The sequence below is a fragment of the Artibeus jamaicensis genome, unplaced genomic scaffold, assembly GCF_021234435.1.
Source record: "Artibeus jamaicensis isolate MK-2021 breed Jamaican fruit bat unplaced genomic scaffold, CSHL_Jam_final contig_781, whole genome shotgun sequence".
Classification (NCBI taxonomy): Eukaryota; Metazoa; Chordata; class Mammalia; order Chiroptera; family Phyllostomidae; genus Artibeus; species Artibeus jamaicensis.
In genome coordinates, this window is record NW_026521968.1 from 3876785 (window position 1) to 3903233 (window position 26449).

Here is a 26449-nt window from a genome sequence, read left to right on the forward strand (position 1 = left end):
CCCTCGGAATATTTTTAATTGGTTACTTTTCCTGCGGTAACAATCAGAATACTAGGCGCTATTTTCTCTCTGTTCACTCTGCAGTCATTTGATGGGTCCCTGTACATGTCTCTTTTCCTCATGGACCCTCCCTGCAAACCTGGGAACACAGGTTGCTTTGGGGGCTTCCTCTGAACTAGCTGTTATAGGCATAATATAAATAAAACTCATATGAGTCAACTTTTCATTGTTTTAGACTTAGATACAGGCTTTAACAATACATTTAAGAATGCTGCATTTTGAATGTTATATGATTAGAATGAATCATTAAAAGATCAAAATATAATTGGGTCTTTTACATTTTTGGCTATGCAGATTTTTCTTTTCTATTTTTGTTTTGTTGCTTTTTTTAACAAAAGATTTTATTTATTTATTTTAAGAGAGAGGGGAAGGGAAGGAGAGAGGGAGAGAAACATCAATGTGTAGTTACCTCTTGCATGCCTCCTACTGGGGACCTGGTCCACAACCCAGGCATGTGCCCTGACTGGGAATCAAAGCTGCAATCTTTTGATTTGCAGGCCTGTGCTCAATACAGTGAGCTACACCAGCCAGGGCGTATTTCATTGCTTTAAGAAGAAAAATAATCTTGGGGCTTTCTAACACCAGGCCTTGAAACACAGTGGAAAACATAAAAGATTTGTGCCTCAGTCTATCCTCATTTGCAAAATGGGGGAAAACATGAATTCCTTTGTCTAGTCCATAGTGCCATGGTGCTTCTTATTAATGAAGCCCTTGCAAATTTTCTTCGTTCAGTTTTGATGAGCTGAGCAAAATCTTCTGCCTACCTTCAGCCCAATCCATTATGATATTCACCCTCATTTGGTAGGCTTCCAATTGGAGTAACAGCTTGTTGCAAGCGGATAATGTTACCCAGCACCACAGAGACAGTTTGGGAAGCTTCTTAGTCCACAAAGACTGAGTAGATAGTTTTCCTCAGGTGGTTACTATGGCTTTTCTCTAAAAGTCAGAATGACAGTAACCAGTAAAGAATCTCTAGTTACTAAGTTTCAACAAGGTGATTCGCAATTCTGGAGAAGATCTAAATACATTTTAAAAACGTAGGTACATTTAGCCTCTTCTTTCCACTAGAGTACTTTTGCCTCTCTTTTCCTTTCTATTCTAAAAAGAAGCCCCCTTTTCCTCTTGTTTCTGGCTTTTGAAACCAGGTGCTGGGCCTGATCTTGCCTTCTGTGGCTTCCACCAGAAGGTCTCTCCTGCCCACAAGATCTTATTTTGGCTCTAACTACACTTGTTGCTCTCTTAGGGCCCTTATCCATTACCTTTGTATGTTAGATTTTTTTTTTTCATTTATACCAGATTGTGAGCATACCGAGGTGGGGGCCAGGCCTTACTGACTCTTGTCATTCCCAGAATCCAGCCCAGCTCTTCGCATATAAAAGGCACTGAAAAGATTCGTTACAGGAATAACTGTCCTGATGGTACCCTAAAAAGCTTAGGTAAAGTGTGAGGCTGCCCTGGACCAAGGGTCTGAAACTCAAATGCCCTCAGGGGCCAGGTGTGAAGGTCCAGTGGGGGTAGGGACTATGGCAACCTAGAGGGAGGAACATGCCTGCCTAGGAAGCAGCCACCCATTAGCTCTAGTGGCTTTATGCCATGTGGAGTGTGTGCTCAGACTGCCAAATCTCCCAGACTTTCATGAGAAGCCAGAAATTAAGATTTGTATGCATCTCCTTCTTTTAAAATCTTTGTAACCAATGAAAGTATTGCAGAAGTCCTCTGAGGGCCAAGGAAAACAGGTTAGCAGACCCCTGGGCCTCCTGTGCCCTGTGTTCTATTTGCTTCTGCCTATCAGATTCTTCCTTTTCCAAGTTCTTCCAGAAAGATTAGCCCTCTGGCTGTGCCCCTGCCCACACCCCTACCCCCCAGTCACACAGCAAGGGAGCTGCTGTGGAGCAGCAAGGGAGCTGCAAGGGAAGCAAGGGAGCTTCCATCCATCCATCCATCCATTCATCCATCCATCCACCCATCCATATATCCATACATCCATACATCCATACATCTGTCCATCTGCAGGAAAGCCTGGGGAGGTATCTGCTCACTGGGGACACCCTGGCACCCTGCAAGTACATCCCATTTACCCTCTTCTAGAGTTTGGCCAAGTTTTGAAGAAAAATGACTCTATAATTAAGTTCCACCTTAACCATGTCATGAGCTTCCAAGTTCATACTAAATCTGACTTTTGAAGAGTTTTTGCATGTCTATAAGCAAATATGTACATTTTAATATACTCCTTCTCCAAACACTTTGGAAAACCTGGATGTGAGACTGTGGCCTATCTGTGGTTCTTACACTTTGAGAAAGCCTCTCTCTTCTCTGCCAGGAATAGGAACTGTAAAACCCAACCTCAGGCTAAAGCCAAGACTATTTTTGCTTCAAATCACAGAGAGCTTCTGAGTTATTGTTGTTTTGGTATTTTCTGAAGACACTTACTTTAGTCCCTTATCATTAAGCATTTAAACCTACTTTCAAAGATCAAGCTGATCAGTGAGCAGTTTTTTCCCATTCTTAATAACAATATGGGGACCCCAAATCCTACTTCCTTATAATTAGAGCTTTCAGTGACAAAACAAGTATATGTCATGGTGCTGTTGCTGAAAAACAGCTCATAATGTGTTTTTGAACACACGTTTTCATGGGCTTTGTCTAACTTCTTTTTCCTAGGAAGTCATGGAGCTCAGCTGTAACTACTCTTGGAACTGGGCAGTGATCCTGTAGTTGCGAGGCTTATCATGCTAACTTCTATACAGTTTTTAAATAATTTATAATTCTTTTACATGAGATTTTGATTTGAATATAAAACCAACTGTTGAATTTCTTTTAAAAACATAAAATATTACCAACACAATTCAGTGAATCTATAGCAACTGTGAGCTGAGGGACAGGGGCTGGGAAATGGTGACATGGCATCTCCAGCTAAATGAGTCCAGGTTCTAGGGTCCCTGATTACTCAGCTGCACACCTTGGTCTCCATGTGGCAGTTGAGTTTCACAGAGGGAGGTGTGAAGCTCTGGAGTGTGTCTGTGTGTCCTCTATTTGTTGGGTTAAACCAAATATGTTGTTCAGAAGTGCTCTACCACCCACTAATGCCTCTTCAATTGTTGTTTTTTTGGTGCTCTAGGGGAGAAAGATATATAATATTTGCAGGAATGCACTTAAAATTTATGTCTTTTTTGTGAGTAAGATAATTTTAGTTAGCACTTAGTGCTACTAAGTTAGCACTTTAGTTAGTTGCTGATGTCTTTGGTTTTAGAAATATTTTAACAACTATAAAACAGTAGTTTGGGGATATGAAAGTAATAAGAAAAGTATAAATAATTTGAAGTTGGCCTATCATCATTGCCTGCTTTGGTTTTAATGGATATAAATGACACACACATTTGATTGTCGCTATATATTTTAAGCTCTTTGGGGGCAGGGATTACTTCTAATATTTCTAGGCACCCTCTTCCACACACTCAGTGAACACAGCACCGGCCACATTATGGTGCTTACTGAATGAGTGAGGTTGAGATGTGGTATAGCATCTCCTCTGTTCCATCCAGATAACCAATGAGTTGTGAGAGCCCCAGTTAAAGAGATGAGGAAGGTAATACAGGTTTGAAGCTGCTCTTCTGCATTTGAGCTTAAAGAGCTGCCATAGCTAATGAAAGCACATGGATAATCTCCCATGGAGACTTGCGCTGGCTCTATGATACTGCTTTATGATGATTATGCAAAAAGCCCCAGGTGGGAGTCACCTTGAGAGAAAACTGGTACATGGGGTGGATCTTGCTGAGGTCATTCATGATGAAGTAGAGCAGAGAGGCTCGGGCAGCAGCTGGTCGATAGTGCTCTCGGGCCTCGTTGATTTTCGCTTCAGTCACATTGGCCTCCTGGAACTGTCAGAAAAAGCAATAGTGGTCCAGTGTTCAAACCAACCTGAGAGTCAACTTGGTCTCTCTGCGTAAGTACATATGCATCTGTGTGTGGGAAGGGATAGATTGGGATGGCGGTCGTGGCTGGAGGGTTAAGAAAGCCACTGTGGCATTCTGCAACAGAGCTTGGATGAAAAAGATGATACACTTCAGTCTTCCCCAAGAGTGGGGTGTCAGCTCTTCCAGTAGGGTAACATGGGCTACACATGCCTCCATGCTCCAGGTCTAACAAGAAAGAGTTCATAGAATCACAAATATATATATTGAAAGTCAACCAGAATTCTAGGTGGGGGAAATCCAGTAAAAGAAGCAAAATCTAATTTTCTCTTTTCTTAATTTTTATGAAAAAGTTAATATACTAATTCACAAAGAAAATGTCTCTCAATGGAATATTCTATTCTTAGCAAATAACTTATTAGAGGTAAAAATAAGAGAACTAAGCATCATAAAGAGGGATTCTGTAAAAACACACCACTAAATACAAACCTCAGTCTGACCTGCCTCATGCTCCAGAATAGAGTGAAACTGCTGTTAATTCATGAAAGCCTCACAGGAAAAAAAACAACAACAAAAAACCCCAATGATTTTTATGGAAGATGAGCTTGCGGTAAGGAATTAAAACTTCAGGAGAAAGTGTTACCAAAGGGGGCAATTGGAAGACCCTGCCACACAACTCAAAATCCCAGGACTACCATCCCAAGAGCTGAAGATGATCAAACAATCTAAAGCTCATCAGTAACTAATTAACCTTAAAAGCAGTAGAGGTAAATAAAGTATAAAATCAGAACTACATATAAAAAAAACACAGGCATTATCTGAAAAAGCACTAAATAGAACTCCTAAAAATAAAAATACAGCTATTTAAATGAAAAACTCATCACATAGATTAAATAATTCACTCAAGTTGTGAAGAGAATAAGCAAACTAGAAGATAGATATGAGGAAATTATTTCTGTCCATGAGGAAATTCTTATTTCTGTCCATGAGGAAATTCTTACAAAAGCAATGCAGAGAGAAATGAAGATGGGAAATATGTAAAAGAGGCAATGAGACTTGGCAGATAGAATATGAAGATTCAAAATACATCTAACAGAAATAAGTAGAGAATAGAGAATGAGGGAGAGGCAACATTTGAAACTACGATAGTGAAGACTTTTCCAAAAGTGATGAAAGACCAGAGCTCTTTCTTTAAAACAGAAAGGTTAAAGAAAGGCTACTCTCCACAGGCCATTGAAGAAATAATTATTTGCTTCAATTAGAAGAAAACTGAACCCAAAGAAAGAAATGAAGAATTTCTTAAATATAAGGCTAGTGTAAATAGCAAAGACTTTTCTAAAAACCACAACCAGTTTGGAAGTAGTAGGTAAAAGCAAGGTTGAACTAAAATATAAAACAGTAACAGCAGATGAAAGAGCATGATCAAAGCGTTCTGAAATCCTTACATTATTCTGGAAGGGGCTAGATATATTGCTGAGTTTTAGACTGTCAAATTAATGTCTCTACTGTTAAGTCACATATTAAATGAAATATATTTTTATTATATACACGAAATGCAATTAATCAAAATAGAATGAATAACTTTAAAATCAGCAAAGGATAAAAGAGGAGGATAAAGAAAAATCAAGAAAGGAGAAAAAAATGAAAGTCATGGTTAGTAGAAAACACAAGTTAATATAGTAGAAAGGAATTTAACTACATCTGTAATGTTAATAAATGTAAATTGGTTATATTCAGTAGTTAAAAGACAAAGGTGCTCAGAAGGGAGTGGACATGAACAGGAATCACACAATTGTGCATATTGGTATTATCACAATCCCATATTCCTTAAGTCCCATATTCTCATGTGGGTCCATAATGCTGTCCATTAATCTCTGCATCTCTGTCAACTTTCATTTCCATTTCTTGCAACAACTATTGTAAACCTTCACTCTTCTCCCCAAGCCTTCTATTTCAGCATCATTCCCTCTATTGGCAGATAACTTCACCCATGCTTTCACAGATTATATAAAGGCCATAAGGAAGAGATTTCCTTAATTTTTGCCTTCCCTTCTCTTTTCTTGATTTTCTGTCCCCCTACCTGAGTTGTTCATATGCCCACGAACCATTTCTAGATTCATGTTTTCCCCCTACCCTATCACATTGGAACAAACTCTCCATCTTTCTAAAGATCAGCTCTGTGTCTTGGCCAGGTGCTCAGTTGGTTAGAGCATCACCCCAATATGCTAGAATTGCAGGTTTGCTCCTTGGTCAGGGCACATATAGGAATCTACTGATGAATGCATAAATAAGTGGAACAGCAAACTGATTTTTACCTCTTTCTTTCTGCCCCTCTCTCTTTAAAATCAAAGAAAAAAAGTTCTTGTACAATGATTGATGACTACTAGAGTTAGTGAAGTGATCATATTGTAAGGTATGAAAATGTTGAATTACTGCATATACACATGAAACTAATGTAAGTGATATAAGACTGTATACAAATTATTCATAAATTAAAAATAAAGATAAGCTCTTTAGTGATGACCTGAATTATATTTCTCCTGAGTTTCTTACCTACCCCACTGTATTAACCATTCCTTGTCATTCCTATAAATTCAACTCTTTTTTTCTTGATTATGCCATTACAGTTGTTCTATTTCCCCCTTCATTCCCCTCCACCCTGCACCCCCCACCCTCACCATTCCCCCCTTTAGTTTATGACCATGTGTCTCAAGTTCTTTAGATTCTATATTTCCCATACTATTTGTGCCCTCCCCCTATCTATTTTCTATTTTCTACCTACCGTCTGTGCTACTTACTTTTTTTACCTTCTCCCCCCTTCTCCTCCTCCCACTCTACTGTTGTTAACCCTCTATGAGATCTTCATTTCTATGTTTCTGCTCTTGATGTAGCTGTCCTTTTAGTTTGCTTTTGTTTTTAGGTGTGGTTGTTAATAACTGTGAGTTTGCTGTCCTTTCACTGTTTGTATTTTTATCTTCTTTTTCTTAGATAAGTCCCTTTAACATTTCATATAATAAGGGCTTGGTGATGATGAACTCCTTGAATTTGATCTTATCTGAGAAGCACTTTATCTGTCCTTCCATTCTAAATGAAAGTTTTGCTGGATAGAGTAATCTTGGTTGTAGGTCTTTGGATTTCATGACTTGGAATACCTCTTTCCAGCTCCTTCTTGCCTGTAAGGTGTCTTTTGAGAAATCAGCTGACAGTCTGATGGGAACTTCTTTGTAGGTGACTGTCCCCTTATCTCTTGCTGCTTCTAGGATTCTCTCCTTCATTTGAATCTTGGCTAATGTAATGATGATGTGCCTTGGTGTGTTCCTTCTTGGGTCCAACTTCTTTGGGACTCTCTGAGCTTCCTGGATTTCCTGGAAGTCTATTTCCTTTGCCAGATTGGGGAAATTCTTCCTTATTATTTGTTCAAATAAGTTTTCCACTTGTGACTGTTCCTCTTCCCCTTCTGGTACCCCTATAATTCAGATGTTGGTATGTTTAAAGATGTCCTGGAGGTTCCTAAGCCTCTCCTCCTTTTTTTGAATTCTTGTTTCTTCATATTTTTCTGTTTGGCCATTTTTTTATACCTTCTGGTTCACTCCCTTGATTTGAGTCCCAGTTTCCTTTTCATCACTATTGGTTTCCTGTGCAATTCCCTTCATTTCAATTAGTTTAGCCTTCATTTGTTCCTCTAATTTGTGACTAAAATCAACAAGTTCTGTGAGCATCCTGATCACCAGTGTTTTGAACTGCGCATCTGAAAGTTTTGCTATTTTTTCATTGCTTAGAGTTATGGGCTCTGGGGCTTTGAGATCTTCTTGAGCCATTTTGGGTCTGTTCTTGCCCATTAACTATGAGGAGCGGAGCCTTAAGTGTTCACCAGGGAGGGGCCACCCAGGTCACTAGGTTGTGACACTGTATGTGGGGGCGGGGTCAGAGCAGGGAAATGGCGGCCCCCTCTGCTGCCTCTTGCTGCTGGGGCCCATTCGGTCCTATCTCACTGCCCACTCCCTCGCCAGTCTATCTGCGCAGGAATGCGCCACCACAGTCAACCCACCCTCACTGGGTCTGCTGGTCGGTCACTGGGTTGCTCACTGGGTCGCTCACTGGGTCCGCCCATTGCAACCCCATACCTGGGATCTGCACTCCTGAGTCTGTCTGACGGAGTTTCCACATGCAACCCACCTCCCCCAGCTGCTGGCTTCACCCCTCTTACTGGTCAGGCTGAAGAATTTGTTGTTATCAGACTTCCAAAAAGTTCAATTTTCTGTGTTCTGGCTGTGTTTTCTGTTGCTAATATTTTGTTGTCTCTAAACCTGGTTGTGTGAGAAAGCAAGATGTCTCCACCTATGCCTCCATCTTGGCGGAAGTAAAATTCAACTCTTCTTGGCAACTGTTCCTTTTGCCTTACAATCCATGCAACCCTCCCACCCCCAGCTAAGTGAGACCTTAAATGCTCAGCCTCATCCATCTGAGGGGGAAGAGCCTTGAAGAATTGGTGTACTCTAAGTGGCTGTCATTTCTGTCTTTATTATTACAAGTTTGGCTACTTTAAAGAGTTGCCTCTACTCACTTCTCCTTTCCCATCTCCCAGGCTAATGCAGACTAATGCAGGCTCTGTTTCTCCTGCTTCACTGAAACTATTCTTTCCAAGATCACTCGTAATTCCATTTTGCAAAATGCAGTGGACACATTTCAGCCATATTTTGAATTCTCAGCATCACACAACACTGTTGACATCCTTTCCTCTTGAAATACTTTTTTTCGTAATACCTTATTTACTTGCTTTTCCTTCCATCTCTCTGCTCTATTCCATTCTTCACATCTTTACTTCTCTTAAAATGTATTAGTATTCTTCAATGCTCTACTCCCAATCTTATTGTGTTACCGGTCCCCTGGGTTCTTGTGATCTCCCAGGATAGAAGTCAAGAGGGATCACCAAAAACCTCTAGAGACCCTGGTGCATTGGCCTGGAGCCAAACCCAGGTCTTCCACATAGCAGGCAAGAAGTTTACCACTGAACCCTCCTGGGTTCTTGGGAAATCCTGAGACGGAAATCAAGAATTCACCACAAGAGTAGTTCTCAGGCAAGAGGTTCATAAAAAACTTGCGTACTGAGGGAAACAGCAATTAAAGGGGAAAAGAAAAATGTTGTTGCTTCCCAAACAAAAGCCAGGGAACAGTTTTAAAGGAGAAGGAGTTGGGGTGATGCCTAAATATGTAGATGTGGGAACCTGGTGCCTGTGCAGTGGAGCATTCTTCTTCATGTGTCATATGTCTCATTAGCATGTTAAATCTTAATGGAGGGGTGGGTTTTTTTAAGCATTTAAATGAGTGGGTTGCTGAAAGGGCAGTCTTTCTCGCTAGTACACATGCGTGAGTGGAGGGAACGCAATATAAACCCATTGGAGCAAAGCTTGCAGACAGCAGTGTCCTTCAGTCTAGCTGCTAATTGGTTGTAAGGTGAAGGGAAGATATAAGGGAAGGTTAATGAGATTTTTACTTCCTGCCCGCTGGCCTGTAGGAGTAGCCTGCCTATTTCAGTAGCACACACATCTTCTAGGTAACTTCATCCACTTCTAAAATTTCAATGATCAAGTACTATTTCAATGATGATTCTCAGCATTCTATCAGTAGCTCAGAATCACATATCCAAAAACCCATGGCACATTGCCATGTGAATAGCCCAAAGGCATTTCAAACTCAACACAACACAAACTAAAACCATCATTTTTTCTTATTCCCTATTCCACTTCTAATCTCTTCTTTCAGTTGTTGACAGCAATACTTTTCCAGATGTTTATTCTTGGAACCTGAGCCATTTCCTTGACTACATCTTCATCCACATACAGGGGTGAGCAAAAGTAGGTTTATAGTTGTGAGTAAGTGAAACAGAGTATATTCTTGGATTATTTATTAATTATTGTACTATTTTCCATATAAACAAATGTAAACCTTCTTTTGCCCACCCTGTATAATCATATTCAATCAACTAGCAAGTTTTCCAACTCCATCTCTTTGAATTTGCACATAGCTTTTGAATTTGCCCACTTCTTTGCACCATAACTGCCAACCTTAATTCAGGGTAACATCCCCTCTCATCAGAATTACTGTACCCTCTACTATTTTCTCTGCTTCCACATCCCCAAGCTGTGGTCTGGATTGTAGCCAGAGGGATCTTTCTCTAAAGCACAATGTTGATTATATTTCTCTTATTTTAAAAGGGAAACAACTCTTTTGTGAGACCTGACTCCCATCTGAAGTGCAAACCTCTTAGCATGGTCTACTAAGTCCCTTGCAGATGTATTCCTACATCTGCAGTGACCATTTCCACTTCATGCCTCATCTGCAGTGAACATTTCCACCCTCATATACAGTCTCTTGATGTTCTAGTTACACTGAAGAGAAATGTCCCTCTCCCTCTGGCTGAGTGCTTTTCCTTGGTGTGCTCATGGCTTCTCGTGCTGCCTCTAAAACAACCCTCACCACCACTTTGTTGCTGCCTGCTTATCATCTTTCTCCTTTGGAGAACCAGGTCTTGGGAACCTGAGATTCTGGCATTTCATTGCTGTACCCTCAACTTCTGTCATGGAACTTGAAATATAACAGCCTTCAAGTAAGTATTTATTGGATGAACAAATGAGAAAGAGACAGAAGACAAAATGAAATGAAACAGCAAGAGAAAAAAGAGTTCTAGAAAACACTTGGTGCATGCCAGGCATTCAGTAAATGATCACTGGCTTTAAAGAGAAGGTTTGAGAGAGTAGGAAAGAGGCAGTGGGGAAGAAGAGATCAACATGGTCAGTTCTACCTTTGCCCTTAGTGGATTGGGTTGTGTCCCCCATCTCTTCTGCCCAAGGGGTGGAAGGGTGGAACTACTGCTGAAATAATTTTACAAACTTTGCATGCTCCTACCTATAGATGTGGAGTCCACAGAGAACCACTGGTGAGACTGTGGTCACACCACAGCCACAGAGACTGCGAGGCTGGCCCTTCCTGCTCTCAATCTCTTGCTCCACCCTCAGGTATCTGTTATCCCAGAGTGGATACGAACTGGTTTATTGGCCCTGACCATCACTATTCTTCACTTTTTCTACCTTGTCCCTGCCCAGAATAGAGTCTTTTATATTTGGAGAAATCCCAGTAATCTGACAATAAATGTATTCCCTCAAAGTTGTATTGTTCTCAGACATACACCTACATAGAGCCAGTACCTTAAATACTCTTCTGATCCAAGAATAGGGCTGAAAAAGAGAAAAGCCCTGTGCAGGTTCAGCACCCTGCTGGGAAGGGGTGAGGGGGTTTGCCATAGGAAGTTGTGTCTTTCAGTCCCCCATAAAAGAAAACAAAAGCCTTCCACATGTTGTGAAATAAAGTTATGTATGAAATTGTTTACAGGATGGCACTGTTTTTGAGAGCCAAATTTCCTGGGAAGTCATCAAAGCTCTCTCATTAAAATCAGTTGTGTAATAGGTTTGCAGGCTGAGGTTTTCTCAGGGTGCAGTCATGCTTGAACCAGCTGACTCTTACAACAATGTGATCCCTGAGCTTCAAGGCCATAACACCAACTCAGTGAAGAATGAAGTTGGAGCTTCCATACCCTGCACAGAATACAAGGCCCTCACAGACTGAAGGGCCCATCAAAATTTTGTGGAGTTGCATTGTCAAAAGCATTCCCCTGAAGGTGAAAACTCCACAACCCAGAGTGTGAGGCAGTCATTTCATGAATCTCTCTTAGCTTGATTTTCTAGAAGAAACTGAGTAACAGAAACCATCTGTTACTCTGGCTTCTTTTTTTTTCTTTTTTCTGAAAGTTGAACTCAGGGTTTAGCAGGAGGGCCATTGCCTCCAAGCTTAGGCTGCCAGAACAGTTTTACCTTTTTCTCAACTTCTGCAGCAGTCTGCTTGGTGACCTCAAGGTTCTCCACCAGGGTCATGTCTCCCAGGAAGTTCCTGGATGCTGAGGAGAGGTGAGAGAGCAGGTTGTCTTCCAATGTTTTCAGGGTGATTTTGAACCCATTCTGCTGCTTCGTGAGCTCTGACTGCAAACATCAAGTAAGGGGGAGTCACATATAGAAGCCCAGAGCATCCTACTCTCAAGATAGGTCTGGATAAATAAAGCTTTATAGGCCCATACTCCCTCCTCTTAGAGATAGCAAACTGAAGACAAAATAGTAGAATGATCAAGTCCATAAGCAGATAAGATGCAAATGAGTTTAATCCCTACTGCACCATTTCCAGATTATGTGACCTTAGGCTAATTTACTATCTTTGGACCTTTGTAACCTCAGCTGGGTTCATCTCAGTCCCCACCTCTAGGAGTGCTGTGCAAAGCTTCACACAACGATGATATATAGTCCGTTCATTAAATGGAACCTACTTTTTGTGAAAAGTTAGAGGGTAGGGTCAAGTGTGAGTTCTCCAGAGGGTCCTCTGTATCACCACTTTACTCTTCACAGACAAATAGCTCTCCGATGGAAAAGAGGTTTTTTGTTTTGTTTTGTTATTAAACAAAAGCAATCCAAACTGTCTCATACAGTTTAGACAAGATCCTTGCAGGACTCTGCTCTGGGCTGGAGTAGGTACTGGTGGCCAAGCTGAGCTCACCTGGCCTTCCTCTCTGAGGATTAGAGTGCATACATACCCTGAGGCACTGGCACACTCCTTGTTGGGGCAGGGGCAGAAAGGCAGGCAGCTGCCATTTCTTTGTCCTTGTACAACATGGGGTGATTGCTTTTGCATCCACTAAAGAACAATCTTTCTGTTAGAGGCTCCAGCCATGGCTGCCCCAGTCATTTTCTTTTTTTTAATGATGCATTCTTGAATCCTGCTTCATGGCCAGGGTTTGCTGCTGTTTGCTGGGAAAGCTGTGCAGGGGCTTTGAAATTATTCAGGAATTAGCTCAAATGCCAACCTTTCACAGAATCTTTTCCTGACTTTCCCAGTTTAAACTAGTCCCTGAGCTCTCTAATATCACCCTTCTTATTTTTTTCAAAATTCTTATCACCACCTGAATGATATATTTCATTTGTTTGTTTACATTTTTATTTTGTGTCCCTCCAAGAGATGGTAAGCCTGTGAAGGCAGAGACATGGTTTTCCTTGGAGGCTGCTGACTCCTTAGCACCTGCTACAGAGTTGGTGCTCCAAAGGTAGCTGTTGGATAATGGGATACTTGCAGGAAGCAAGGTCCAGGAATCCCTAATGTCAGTCTCACATAAATTGTAATTCTGGACTTGTATTTTCCAATCTAATCAGGGCTAAAGAGAGTACAACAGGGATTACTTGCTCTGGACTGAATTGTGTCCCCACCAAGTTGTAGGTTGAAGCCTTCACTCCCATGTGACTGTGTTGGAAATGGGCCTTTAAGGGGTTGAATATGGTTAAATGAGGTCAATGTAGTGGGGCTGGGGTCTGATGGGAGTAGTGTCCTTATAAACAGAGACACAGGAGTAGTTGCTTTCTTTCTCTGCACACACAGAAGAGGTCTGTGAGTACACAGTGACATGGTCATCTACCAGCCAGGAAGGACAGTCTCACAGAAACCAAACATGCTGGTCCCCTGTCTTGGACTTAACTGAGAGAAAATAAACTTCTGTGTTTAAGCCACTCAGTCTATGGTGTTCCATTATAGCAGCCTGAGCCAAGACACTATCCTAAGGTGGCTGAGTCTGTTTTCAGTGCCCTTGCAAAGCTGAATCCTACTTAGTCCTGTCCAAGGCATGTGACCATGTGTGAGAGGAGGCCCTCTTGTACTGGCCCCAGCATGTTCACAGCCTCTATGAGGCTCTGCTCTTGGCAATTAGCCTCTTTCTCTGACTGTCTGTTCTTTAGTTCCCTTTATCCTCTGTTTTCCCAACTTGGTGTTCCAGGTGGCTAGATGGTGTTGGTGCTCTTCCAAAGTCTAGCAGAGCCCCTACAGCTCAGCTCCAGAGAGAATACCTCCCATACCTCTCCCAGAGTAGGGAGCACTGTGGGATTGCTGGGAATTGGACGCACCTTCAGCTTCTCCAGATCTGGTCTCTCCATGCTGACCACAGAGGCCAGCAGCTGATCCTCCAGGCCATCCCTGGTCACGGTGAAGTTGATCAGGGTAGCCTGAGCCTGCAGCTCGGGCTGGTAGTGAGGATTGGCCAGCTTGGTGTGGAGTATGAGCCGGAACTTGGGGTTGTATTCACACTCTTTGTCTCCGATTTTAATGAACCTAGAACGTAGAGGCTCATGTGAACTGGGGTACCTTTCCATGAGATCCAGTCAGACAGAATTCTAGAGTTATTTTTCCAAGATCATAGTAAATTATATTGCCATTTCAGGTGGATTCCTCCTAAGTATGTCTAGTATAAGTGCTAGGACCTTGGTTTGCATTAATGTGGGGCACAGGGGTGGAGGGTGAGGGACTTTTTCCCTTGGCCACCATGTTTGATTTTTCAGGCACAGCTGTTTGGAGAGCCATTTACACATTAGAAAGCATTTCCAACAGATGGCAATAAAGTATGTGCAGGAAGGGGCACTTTTTTAGTTGGCAAAAATGTGTCTCACAGCCTGGCAGTAGGGCTCAAATTTTTCATGGCTGATGGTGAAATAAATGACTTCTATGGGTAAAAATGGTTAATTAAGTAAAGGAGCACATCCTGAGGACACGTAAAGGTGAGTTATGGCCTGAGCACTGGGAGAGGCTTCTGAGTCCCGCAGGCCTTCATGATGATCATCCCTCCCTCTTCTGTGCACCTGTTGCCCTTCTCTTCCCCCCTTTCTTCCTCCTTCTGCCATACACTGATCACTTACCAGCACCCAAAGCCATAGGTATGACTCATCAGATTGACAAGGAGATGAATTCTCAGGAGTCTGGCTTGAATAAAATGCTCAAGCTTAAAAGTCAGCCTGTTCTTTGGCCACTTGCCTTCTAAAGTTCCTCCAAACTAATGCCCTTTGGCCATTTAGAAGGGAGTCACAGAGGACATTGACTGATGGAAGCAAAGTTATTTTAGGCAACTTTCTCCAGGCTGTGAGGGCAGCTAAATCATGCCTCTCCTGGAAGAAAGAGAAGAGTGTCTGCCATGGGTGGACTCTTGACATGACTCGAGGGGAGGATGTTTTGAGAAGAGCAGATCTGTCCACAGTTCCACTAGGGTGGTGAACCAACTCTTCACAAAGGGTAGACAACGCAGCTGGACCTTACCGTCCTTTTTTAATGACTTCTCTCCCAAGCAGTGGTCCCAGAATAGGATCAATGAACTCTTCCAGGTTTTCAATGAGCACCATACCCCCCGCTTCCAAGGCACGCTCTATGGTTTGAAGGTAGCTGGGGAAAGGCAAGCAGTGTAAGCCTGTGGCCACGTGTGGATGCCAAGGCAATTTAACAAGACCTCCAAAGCACAGTGATATGCTTGGAGGCACACTTACCTGGGATGGTTTCAGTGGCCACATTTTTATTGTCTATTAAAATGACATTGACTACACAATCTTATGTAGTTTTAGAAATAGGGAAAAATTACAAAAAATAAAAATTAACTGTAATCTTTCCATCTATCATTTACATTTGGTGTCTATATGTTTGGATGTAGCATATTTTCCAGTTTATTATCAATATTTCTATTTACAGTGGTATGCTGATACTTGTTAATTTGTTCTGGAACTCATGATGAGTGCTGAAACCAACGAGCACTGAATGAGGAAGCATTTGCCCTTTCCCGGCAGTGTCGTGGCTCATACAAGTTCTAGCAAATGCAGCAAGTCCCAATCAGGCACTGAGAGCTGCAGCATGTTTTCTTCATCAAAATGCAATGAGTACAGGGTTTGACAAGTTCTGAAGCTGATGAGTACTGAGGTATGACTGTATTTTATATTATAATATTTATATAATAATTTATATTTGCATTTATATTTATTTAGTATTGGATTTACACAGCATATTTGTTTCATAACCCAGTTTTTGTACATAAAATGCATCATGAACATTTTCCCGTGTCATTAGATAGTCTTCTATAACAATTTTTATACAACTGGATGTTAGATTGTGTTGCTACATCTTAATTTATTTGTAACCAATTACCAAAATCTACATTATTTAAAAATATTTAATGTTATGTAGAGTATAATGGGCATATTAAAGGTTTGATTTTCTGTAAATAGATTTATGAGTTTGATATAATTCCATTCCAACAGTAACTAAAAATAATTTTATAGATCTTGACCAAAGTTTTAAAGTTAACCTAAAAAAATAAATAAGATAATAAAAAGTGATAATGAAGAAAACTCATATAACACTAAAATATTTTACATAGTTACAACAATACATATGTATAGAAAAAAGTCTTAAAGGATGTCATAACCAAAACATTAGCATTCTTTTTCCATAAATAATAAATTATAAGAGTTAAAACTTTTTTTGGTGATTTTTTTCTTTTTTTCTATAATGCTATATTATTTTTGTGATGAGAAATACCACAATAAATGTTACTAAATATAAAACTACATAGTTAAAGACTGGTATAATATATAAGTACAAAGGATTAAAGACTCTATTTAATAAGATAATTTAATGTAGAGTTAAAAAATTACCAGTAATTAATTGGGGAAAGGATGGATAATTTAATAAATGGTATTGGAAGATGGCTAACGAATTAAAGAATTAAAATTAGGTCTGTACTTTTTAGAATACCCTAAACTATTTTTCAGATGATTGCATTTCATTGTAAAAAGAACATCTTTAGAAATCTAAAAAAACCTACATGAATATTTACATAATTTCTGGACAGAAGATGACTTTTCTAAGCGAGGTCTACAGAAGAAATGAGTGACAATGTGAGTAAACTGTAGGATGTCAAACACTGCAAATGAAATTAAGAGAAAAATGACACTCAAACAAATTTTCACTTGGATGAAGGGGGACTGCACTGAATAGTCTTAGCACATATTATATATGATGTAATATTTGTTTTTAAGTAGTAGATACCAAATCTAGAAGACCATGTAACAGAAAAGTAGTCAATGGATGTGAACCAAGATGTAACTGAACAGAAATTTGCTGAGGGCCTCCTACATGTCAAGTGCTGTTTTGGTATTAGAAATATAGGATGAGCAGCAAGAATGAACACTTTTTCTTAAAATGCAGTTGTTGGTTAGATAAGAAAGAATACTTTAATTAAATGCATCTTATCTTTTCTCACCAAAGTGTGTTCTATAAGAAAGGATCCATTCTGGTATTCAGTATTTGCTTTGTTTAGCTATCTTTGTTACATTGCATGTGTGATTAAACCACTGTGGGTGAGCTGGACCCCCAGACAGGCAACTTTGGGACATGTGACCAGGGCAGCAAACCTTCTTTTGGTGGCTGTGGGTTCGAGGGCATAAACCTTGGATTTCTAGGTGAGGATCACCTTAGTTCAAATACTGCCTCCATCCATTTTTTTTAAAAATTACAAAATTAACTTTTAATTGTGGTAAAATATACATAAAATCTACCATATTAACCATTTTCAAGTGTGAATTCCAGTGGCATTAAGTCAATTCACATTATTGTTCCCATCACCATCATTCTACTTCAAACTCTTCTTGCAAAACTGAATCCCTGCACCCCTTTAAACAATAATCCTCATCTCCCCCTCCCCCATCCTCTGGGGGACAGACTGCGTCTCTATGGATCAGACCACTCTAAATATAAGTGGAATTATGCAGTATTTGTTCTTTTGTGACTGGCTTATTTCACTTAACATGATGTCCTCAAGATTCATCTATGTTGTAGCATGTGTTAGAATTTTCTTCCTTTTGAAGGCTGGATGATATTCCACTGTATGCATATAATTGTACTTTGTTTATCCATTTATCTGTTGATGGACACATAGATTGCTTCCACCTTTTGGCTCTTGTAAGTAATCCTGTTATGACCCTGAATGTACAAATATCCATCACTTTTAAAACTGTATATCAACCACCTAGTAGATGCTCTGTCCCTCTCCCTCATTGCCCCATCCTATCTTTCTCATGTATCCTAATGCACAGAATAGGAGTTGAATACTGAGACTACAGGGCTAAGATATAACAGGGTTAACAAAGCAATGGGGTGAGGGATGCTCAGGTCTGTGAAGTGTGGGGAGTACTGGACAGACATTCTCTTTGGTACTCATACCCTTTTGTGTAGTAACTCCCCAATCTCATATGTTCAAAGCTGTATGGCAGGTACAAATGGCTCTGAAGTTTTCATAACTAACATGGCTGCTATGCATCCAACTGCAAATGTATAATTGTTTCTTGGGGAAAAAAGTTTAGGTTTGTTCAATGTGGCTCAGGGGCAGAGGTAAGTAGGTGGGTAGATGAGGCCTAGGGTAGGCAGGTTTTGGCTCGATGTGAGGAGGGCTTTGTAAAACAGAACCTGACGATGAAATGTGATGTTTGGGGAGTCAGGAAGTGTTCACAGGGAGGTGGGAATGAATGGCAGGGACAGGGGATCAAGGGCTCCTGAATGGGCTGAGAGGCTGACACGCATGGTTTCTAACAAGAAAGAAAATCAGAGACTCGGTCCCTAAACATCTTGCATTAGGATGTTTCCTGAAACGGGAAGAGGAGCAGGAGAGACCTCATGGAGGGACCAGGAGAGTAGAAATAATTCACAGGGGCTTAAGGTATGCTTTTCTCTCCACGAGGTGGGACCTTTTGTGCTCTGCCACTTACCCCTTCCGACCAATCTGGGTGACCTGGAGGTCTTCACCATATTTGTTCTTGACCCATTTGATGCCTTGTAACTGAGGGTCAACCATGAGCGGCCAGCGTTCACAGTTGACAAGGATGGCCGCGTTCTCTGCGGACATGCGGTCTGCTGGGAGGCCCTCATTTTGCCAGGCAGCTAGGTCCGCATCGTCAGTCAGCATCTTCAGGGGGTCCAGGGAGGGAGTGACTGGGATGGGAACCTGATGATGAGAAAATGCCACACACTCAGAATGGAAGAGTGCTTTCTCAGCTGGCGGTGGAATGCATGGTAGTTCCTAAAATGACAAGGTCTTTGAGAAACAATATCAGAATCCCACCCAAGAGTGCTTTCCTGGATGTATAATTATTTCTGGAAGCAGGTCTTTAACTAATTAATTAATTATTTTGGGAAGCAGATTAAAAAAAAAAACTCCTGGTAGTAATTTTTCTCTGATGGACAACAGCAGGAATTCAGCCCGTGTGACCCTTTACTCTTCAAAATATTCATCGAAGTCAGATTTCTACCATAGATTATTCATATCTTGATCAGTAGTCTCCTCTACACCCTACCACATGTTAACAGGGTCACCCCTCCACTACATTTCTGCATTTATGTGCATGTGCCCACACCTACCATTCTCTCTTCTGTCAGTGCCAGCCTGTACTGAACACTCTCTCCTCTTAGCCACTTCACCACTTTCTGCCAGAGGCCCAGCTTGCAAAGAGCTGGAGATATTTCCCTTCTCCCTGCTTGGAACACCGCACACCTGGGCTGACTGTGTGACTTCCCTGCAAACTCCTTGCCATCACCCCCTGGAAACTGGGGAGCAAGCCTCCAGCCTGTGAGTGCTCTGCACAGCCTGTTTCCCTTAACAGTCCATGTGTGCACCAGGCCCTCCTCTCAGGTCTCTGCTGACCTCTCTTAGCTTGTTTAATTCTGTACAAGTAATAGGTTCCATTGGGAATATATACTTAAAAAATTGAAGTAATATTCATAGCATTGTGCAACCATCAGCTCTATCTAGTTCTGGAACATTTCCATCACCCTAGAGGAAGCCCCATACCCATTAGTAGCCATTCCCATTCTCTCCTACTCCCAGCTCTTAGCAACTGCTAGTCTGCTTTTTGTCTCTAAGGGTTTACCTAGTCTGGGTATTTCACTTAAAAGGAATCATACAATATGTGATCTTTTGTGTCTGGCTACTCTCCTTAGCAGAATGTTTTCAAGGTTCACACAGATACCCTTTCAACTGCCCCATCTCACTCTTCTCTGCAATTTGTTTTCTCGGTTACCTCAGGAAGACCTCTCCAAACCATCTCCTGTTTCTTTAATCATACCTGCTAAGTTCGTGAATGGCTAGTGCTGAACCACCAAGCAAATCTCAAAAGGGAAGCCTGCCAGTGGAGGTTCTTATCCTGGGATCAGAAATGCATTTACATAGAATTGGTTTCCTTGGTAGCCTTATGCATTCTATTTTATGCACTAAAAACTATTACTGTGAGGAGGAACCTGTAGATTTCACCAGACTGCTAAAAAGGGTCCATGGTGCAAAAGTGCCTAAGAACCCCAAACAAAACCAGAAAAACCCTTACTAAGCTGCTGCCATCTTGATTCACTCAATTATCATCCTTTCTCTAGTTTCCTTTTCTGCAGGTGTTCAAGATAAATAAGTAGCTTTACATTTTTCCCCCCCCCCCCCCCCCCCCTCCCCCCCTTTCTTTTTTTTTTTTTTTTTTTTTTTTTTTTTGTTTATTTCCCTATTCAACAAATTCTCAGGTGAGTAAGGTTTTATGTACTGATCTGTGAAGCCAATCATCACTAGCCAGCATGGGTTCTGTGTTCAGAGGAGACCCTGCAGATGAGCTCTGCGTACTGTCCTTCCCGTAGGTCAAGAACTGTCTGAGCTGACTCTTGATGCAGCTGCTTGCCATGACCCTAATCTCCTGCACTGGATGGCAAGCTGCCTGCTGGGACGTCTCCTGCATCCCCTGCCCGGTGGACACGCTGAATACTCAGGGAGGATTTGTGGATCGAGTGACCTGGAAGTGTCAGGCAATATTGGGTATTATTCCAACTGATGGCTCCAGACAACACCCTGGCCCGCCTGCCAGGAACTGGCATTTCCTACTTCACCATCTAGGTGTGGAGGGAGGAGGTGGGTGTAAAGTCTATCAACTTATGCTAAAAGGACAAGCTGAGTGCATGTGACAGGAGTAGTGAAAGCTGTTCTCACACAGGGTCTGGGGGGCCATGGTCACAGGCCATGCAGCTTTGGGGCTTGGTAACAATGTGCAGTGCAGAGTCTGGGAAAGGGACCTTGTCTTAGCTGCTACTGTGATGTTTGGCTCAAGAGCAGTGAGATTAGAGGGAAACACAGGGGGGCTTGGCACTGCTCAGGTTTATCATTTTGAGGAGTGCCAGGAGACGGGTGGCTGGGCAGTGGGTCAGAGTTCCTGCGGAGGCCCATGAGAAGAGAGGTGCCCAGAATGACCTGCTAGTGGAACCCTGCCTCATGGCGGCGGGTGATAATGCAGGGCAATGCGGAAGAACATGGGTGCCTGTGTCTCACTCTTGTATCCCAGAGATCCTTAGAGGATGTGCAGGAGGTGGTAGGAGAACATATGCAAGAAGGGATGGGGAGTTTTGGGTTATTCTTGGCATATGAGCTCATTGGTACCCACGGCTGATGTGGGCAGGAAAAATTCTGGTGGTACATACTTGCAATTGGCTCAGGTAGGGCCTCCAGGTGCCATCCACAAGGCTCTGCCGGTATTTCTTTGTGAAGAAACCGAGGTACGAAATGAAAGCTGTAGTAAGTAAAATGTCTCCACATAATTTCCTCTCCTGTTGCTTGAAGTTCTGCACGGCTTCTGCCCACCTCACGTTTTCAGAAGCAAGTCCTCCCACCTGCCATTTCAAAGACCAAAAGGGAAAGGAAACTTGTTATACTGCTGGCTATGAAGAGACATGGATTCAGTCACTGAGAGCACACAGCACATGTGTAACAGCAGAAGACTCAGAATGTCCTTGTGTGGTCCCTCTGATCACTGAGGATCTGTGCTGGCTGCAGTGAACATTTTGGTTAGTGAGCCCCTGTTTGGTGTTATGTATATGTGGGCTGTGGACAGATGAAAGGTTGTGGATGCAGGCTTCCAGGCTCTGCTTGTTATAGGTACTGAGATGGATACTACCCACCTCAAAGGGCAGTTGAAAGGATTACATATGACCATATATGTTAACCACTTAGTACAGTGCCTGGTCCACAAAACATATTAGAAAATTATGTTCCTCTCCCATCCCTCCAAGTGCTAGGAGATGAAAATAAATAATTTCCCTCCAAATAAATAAATATAGTGCATAAAATTAATTTCATGCACTATAAATAATTCACAATGGGCAGGGAGGTAAACATGGTAATTAAGACACAGAGCCATGGGTGTGTACACATTCATGTACACATGGGTGTGTACAAAGTAGCAAGATTGTTGTACTTGTCCTGATGTTGCCTGACCCACTTTGGCATAGCATCCTGTTCTGGGGGCACAACTTCTCTGGGGAGTAGAGACATCCTTTCTACAGAGAACCCTTAGGTGGATGGCGGAGCTTAGCTTCTGTGTTAAGTTTATTCTTTTTTCTTCCTTGAAAGAGGGCATCAGAGAATGCCAGAGCTGGGGGTGATCTTAGGGATTTTCCAGCCCAACTACTGCCATGGTCATTTTTAAATTATATAGATAAAGACCAGAAAGATGAAGTAACTTGGCAGAACCTCTTGGTTGGTAGAGGCATGCTCCTGGAGGAGAGTAGCACACCACCTCGAGGCCCAGACCAGAAAATGCTCCAGCTGGGCAATGAAGGCTGGAACTAGAGAAAATACAGGCTGGCTAGGAGGGCGAGACCCCTTCTTCCATGTTTGCAGAGGAGCGGTCTCTGAATGGAACAGGTTCATCCAAAGCTCTGCAGCAGTGGGTCAGCAAACAACTGTACAGACACATGCTTGTGGTATAGCCTCTCTTCACTAACACACTGCTCAGTTCAGTGATTCTTATGATTCATTTCTCCCTGAACTAGATGACTTGGCTTTCTTGTGTGTATAGACTGGCTGCAATAAATATGAAAATGTATGGATTCCGCCTCCTCTCATTGGTGAGAAAGATTCTGTAAAGGCTCTTGATTAAAGAGAAATCACAACCAGTGGACATTGCTTTGAAAGATGTGAACTGATTTATGGTGAAAAATATAAGTCATAAGGCTATGAATTTTAAAAGCCCATGCATTCTTTGACTGTCCTCTCTTTAAGGGCTGGTGTCTCTGCTCTGTCCTTGAACCCCAGACTGCTTTGACCAGTAGAACCCAGTGGACATGCCACTGTGCTGGCTTCTGGCCTTAGGGCTGGAGACCTTCCACTTCCTGTCTCTTGGAGCCCTGGGTAACCATGTGAGATGTCTGATTACCCAGGTTGGAGAGACCTGAAACTGCATGGGGAAGGGAGAGGGGCCCTGCAGAGCCCACTCTTGAAGTCATTCCTACAACGTGTCCCTCAAGACATGTGTGACAGAAGTCATTTTATACCCTCCAAACCAGCTTGGCCACCAGCTCAGTAATACCAAGTGGCCCCAGCTGGCACCACTGGAGAAGCATAACCTGCTAGCTGAGTCCCGCCCAAACTCCTAACTCACAAACTCCTGAGATTTAACGAAATGCTCTTTTGTCAAATCTCTAAGTTTTGGAGTGCCTTGGTAGAAAGCAACAGGCACCCATAGCACAAGTACCCTGCTCTGACCCTCCGGGTAATGTTTTTCAGGGTGGCCAGAGCTATGTTTGTGTGTGTGTGTGTGAGATGTGCATACAGATCAGGTCATGCTCAGAAATGCTGAAGGCCAAAACGTCTCTTTCTGCTTCTGCCTCAGCTCCTGATCCTGGCCACACCTGTATCATCAAACATCCCACAGGTAAGAGATTCAGAGTTTGTCTGTCAAATGCCAGCTTTGTTCTTCTCTGCTTCCTCTGGGTGATACACACATATGTAAGCATGTCGCATACCACATGGGCTGCCTGATACATGCAGCATTCTCATCCTCCCAATCATCTCAGTAGGACAACTTTGACCAGACCAGGGTGTGCGTTCACACATTTTTCAGATTCGTCCCTGCATCCCAGAACATTTTAATATTTCCCCGCAAGCCAAAGCAGTGCTGAGCTGTGCTCATCCATTTTGCATCTCAGAGGCACTTGACAAGCTCTGCTAATATAATTAAAGCTGCGGCTGCAGAGCCTCACACTCACCAGGCGATTTGCAAGGGAGATGGTGCCGGCGGTCATTTCAGCTTCTTGCTGACATTTGAGTTTGTCTGCTGTGGCTTTCTCAAACTTGGCAGTGAGTTTGGCCAGGTTGTCATTAAGGTGCTATTCAGAAAGGAACACAAGTCTGTCAGTAATTCTGGCCCCAGTCATTTCAGTGCCTCCGAGCTAGGATTCATGTGTAGGCAATTCTCCCCCTGGGGGGAGCTGTAGGGACATGGAGGAGGCAGGAGGGCAGGGAAGAAAAGGAAGGCAAATTAGGGACGCTGTCAGGCAGAGTCCCAGTGAGGACTTCAGTCAGACCCCAGAGGGAGGAGGTTGGAGTGGAAGTCCAGAGCATTTCACCCAAGTGAGAGAGCTGAGTTTTCCTCTAGGACCTCATTTGAGGGCTCAGGGCCAGGACAGTGACAGGGTGCTGGGCATGGAGGAGGGTGTGTGTATTCTGTTTCTCCTGGTGTTTGGGGAAAAATGGGTTCTGATAGCCCGCCCCAAGCTGCAGGTGCTGCTTTAGAAGCACAGCCTGCTGAAGGCCAGAGGCCCTCAGGTGGTCAGAAAGACCCCAGGGAGGCCTGGGGGGCCCCATACTGTGCCTGCTCTGGCAGGTCCTTAGTTTGGGGTGGGGATATCAACAACCTAAGTCTTCCCCTTGCATTAACCTCATCCATTATCTTCTATTATGGAGGCATTTAAAAATCCATGGTTTTCATTTTTTTCTAAATTTATGTAAAACTTAGACTTGAAGCACATAGCTTTTGTTGCCCCCAGAGCATATATGTATGTTCATGCACAAAGACACATGGTCACATGGCAGATATACCTCTAAATGTGTCTTATGTCTGTTCACTGGCATGGTTTAGGCTGCCATGTTGGTCATTGCCAACTTACAAGAGAAATAAATTAAAGGCCAAGCAGTTTGAAAAGCAGGTGGCAAGGCATCCAATTAATGATGGCAGACTGGCCATGCTCATTAATTTTTTTCTTCTTCCTGAGACTTCTCTAAAATGATTTAAAAATTTTTTTTAGCCTTGCCCAAGGACATTTTTTCATTGCTTTTAGAGAAGGAGGAAGGAAGAGGGGGAGGGAGAGAGAGAAACATCAATGTTAATGATAAGCATCAATTGGTTGCTTCCCATACATGCCCAGACTGGGGATAGAACCCATAACCCAGGTATATGCCCTTTGCAGTTATGGGATAATGCTACAAGGAGCCAAACCAGCCCAGACTGCTTTTCTAAAATGGTTTTGAAGCAATTAAAAACATCATAAGCCCATAACACCAAGCAAATGTCAAGGGCCATTGAAGGGTGAGGGATTGCAGTAGATTTATGGAAGACCACACTGGCAGAGGATTGGAAACTGCCAGAGCAGGACAGAGGAAGCTGCAACCTAGAGATGGCCTCAGTCCACCAAAGGGGAAGCTCATCAGCCCTGCAGAGCCCCATGCCCCTGGGGACTTGGAAATGTCAGGGCCGTGTCAAAGGAATGCTGAAAATACGAGGGTTAGTTATAAGCCTATTAATTTCTCACTCCATATCTCTGTTTCCATGTTCATCATGCAATGCCACCAGGGATCTATGTCACCAGGCAGGAAAGTCAATAGTGGCAGGGAAAAGGCAACATATTCTGGTGTTTAAGATGCATCCAGCCTAACTCATCTGATCTTGAAAGCAAATTCTGTCAGTCAGCCAGCTCTGCCTTTGCCTGCACAGTTATAATCAGCTTTTGATCATTGCTCTTATAAAAGAAAGAACAAGAAGGTATTTGATGAAAACCTAGATTAAGTTAAACAAACAAACAAACAAACAAACAAACCTGTGACCTGGGAAATGGAGATAATTTCAAGCATGAAAACAACAACAAAATATAAAACTCTTAATAATTAGTTTATCAGAGAGATTCACAATGTTTACTCATAAAACAAGAAAAGAGTGCTAGTAAAAGGAATAGCAAACTCAACACTGTTGTGGAAATTATTATTACTAATGTAGAAAGTAGTGAATTTAAAGCAAGTGCTAAAGGTGAATTGGAGGAAATCTAGAAAGTATAAGAAAACATACAGTAACAAAAAGATTAGAGAGAGTAGAGAACCCATCAGGTCTAACATCCAACCAATATGTGTTTCAGAAAATAAAATTTAAAAGAAAACCGAAGGGCTATTATCCAAGAAATAATACAAAATAATTTTTTAGAGCTGAAGAAAAGTCTCCACATGCCATGCGCAATGAATAAAAAAAGGATGGTAGCTAAGAATGTCAATGTAAAGCTTAAGACACCAAGAATAAAGAAAAAATTGAAAAACTTCCAGCAAGAGAGAAACACAGTGCATCAATAAGGGAGTGGGACCCTTGCTGTTCATCAGACTTCTCACCAGAAGAGGATAAAGCATTCAGTGTGGAAGAGGAAAAAAATAGCAAATCAGAATGTAATACTCAGCAAAATAGTTCAGTTTAAAAATAAAGACATTTCCAGACAAGAATTTACTGCTTACTTCACATTTCTGCGAA

At 42.1% G+C, this 26449-nt stretch overlaps 1 protein-coding gene across 2 annotated transcripts in view; it reads right to left on the reverse strand.

Moving 5' to 3' along the window:
- The window catches only part of DNAH9 (dynein axonemal heavy chain 9), a 368257-nt gene that overhangs the window by 57669 nt on the left and 284139 nt on the right, over positions 1 to 26449 (reverse strand). For both annotated transcript variants that reach the window (XM_053672723.1, XM_053672722.1), the window contains exons 51-57: positions 23931 to 24050; positions 21366 to 21554; positions 18632 to 18867; positions 15141 to 15263; positions 13961 to 14165; positions 11840 to 12004; positions 3798 to 3938 (exon numbers count right to left, since the gene is read on the reverse strand). In XM_053672723.1, coding sequence (XP_053528698.1) covers positions 3798 to 3938; positions 11840 to 12004; positions 13961 to 14165; positions 15141 to 15263; positions 18632 to 18867; positions 21366 to 21554; positions 23931 to 24050 — 1179 coding nt within the window. The remainder of the gene's footprint in view (positions 1 to 3797; positions 3939 to 11839; positions 12005 to 13960; positions 14166 to 15140; positions 15264 to 18631; positions 18868 to 21365; positions 21555 to 23930; positions 24051 to 26449) is intronic.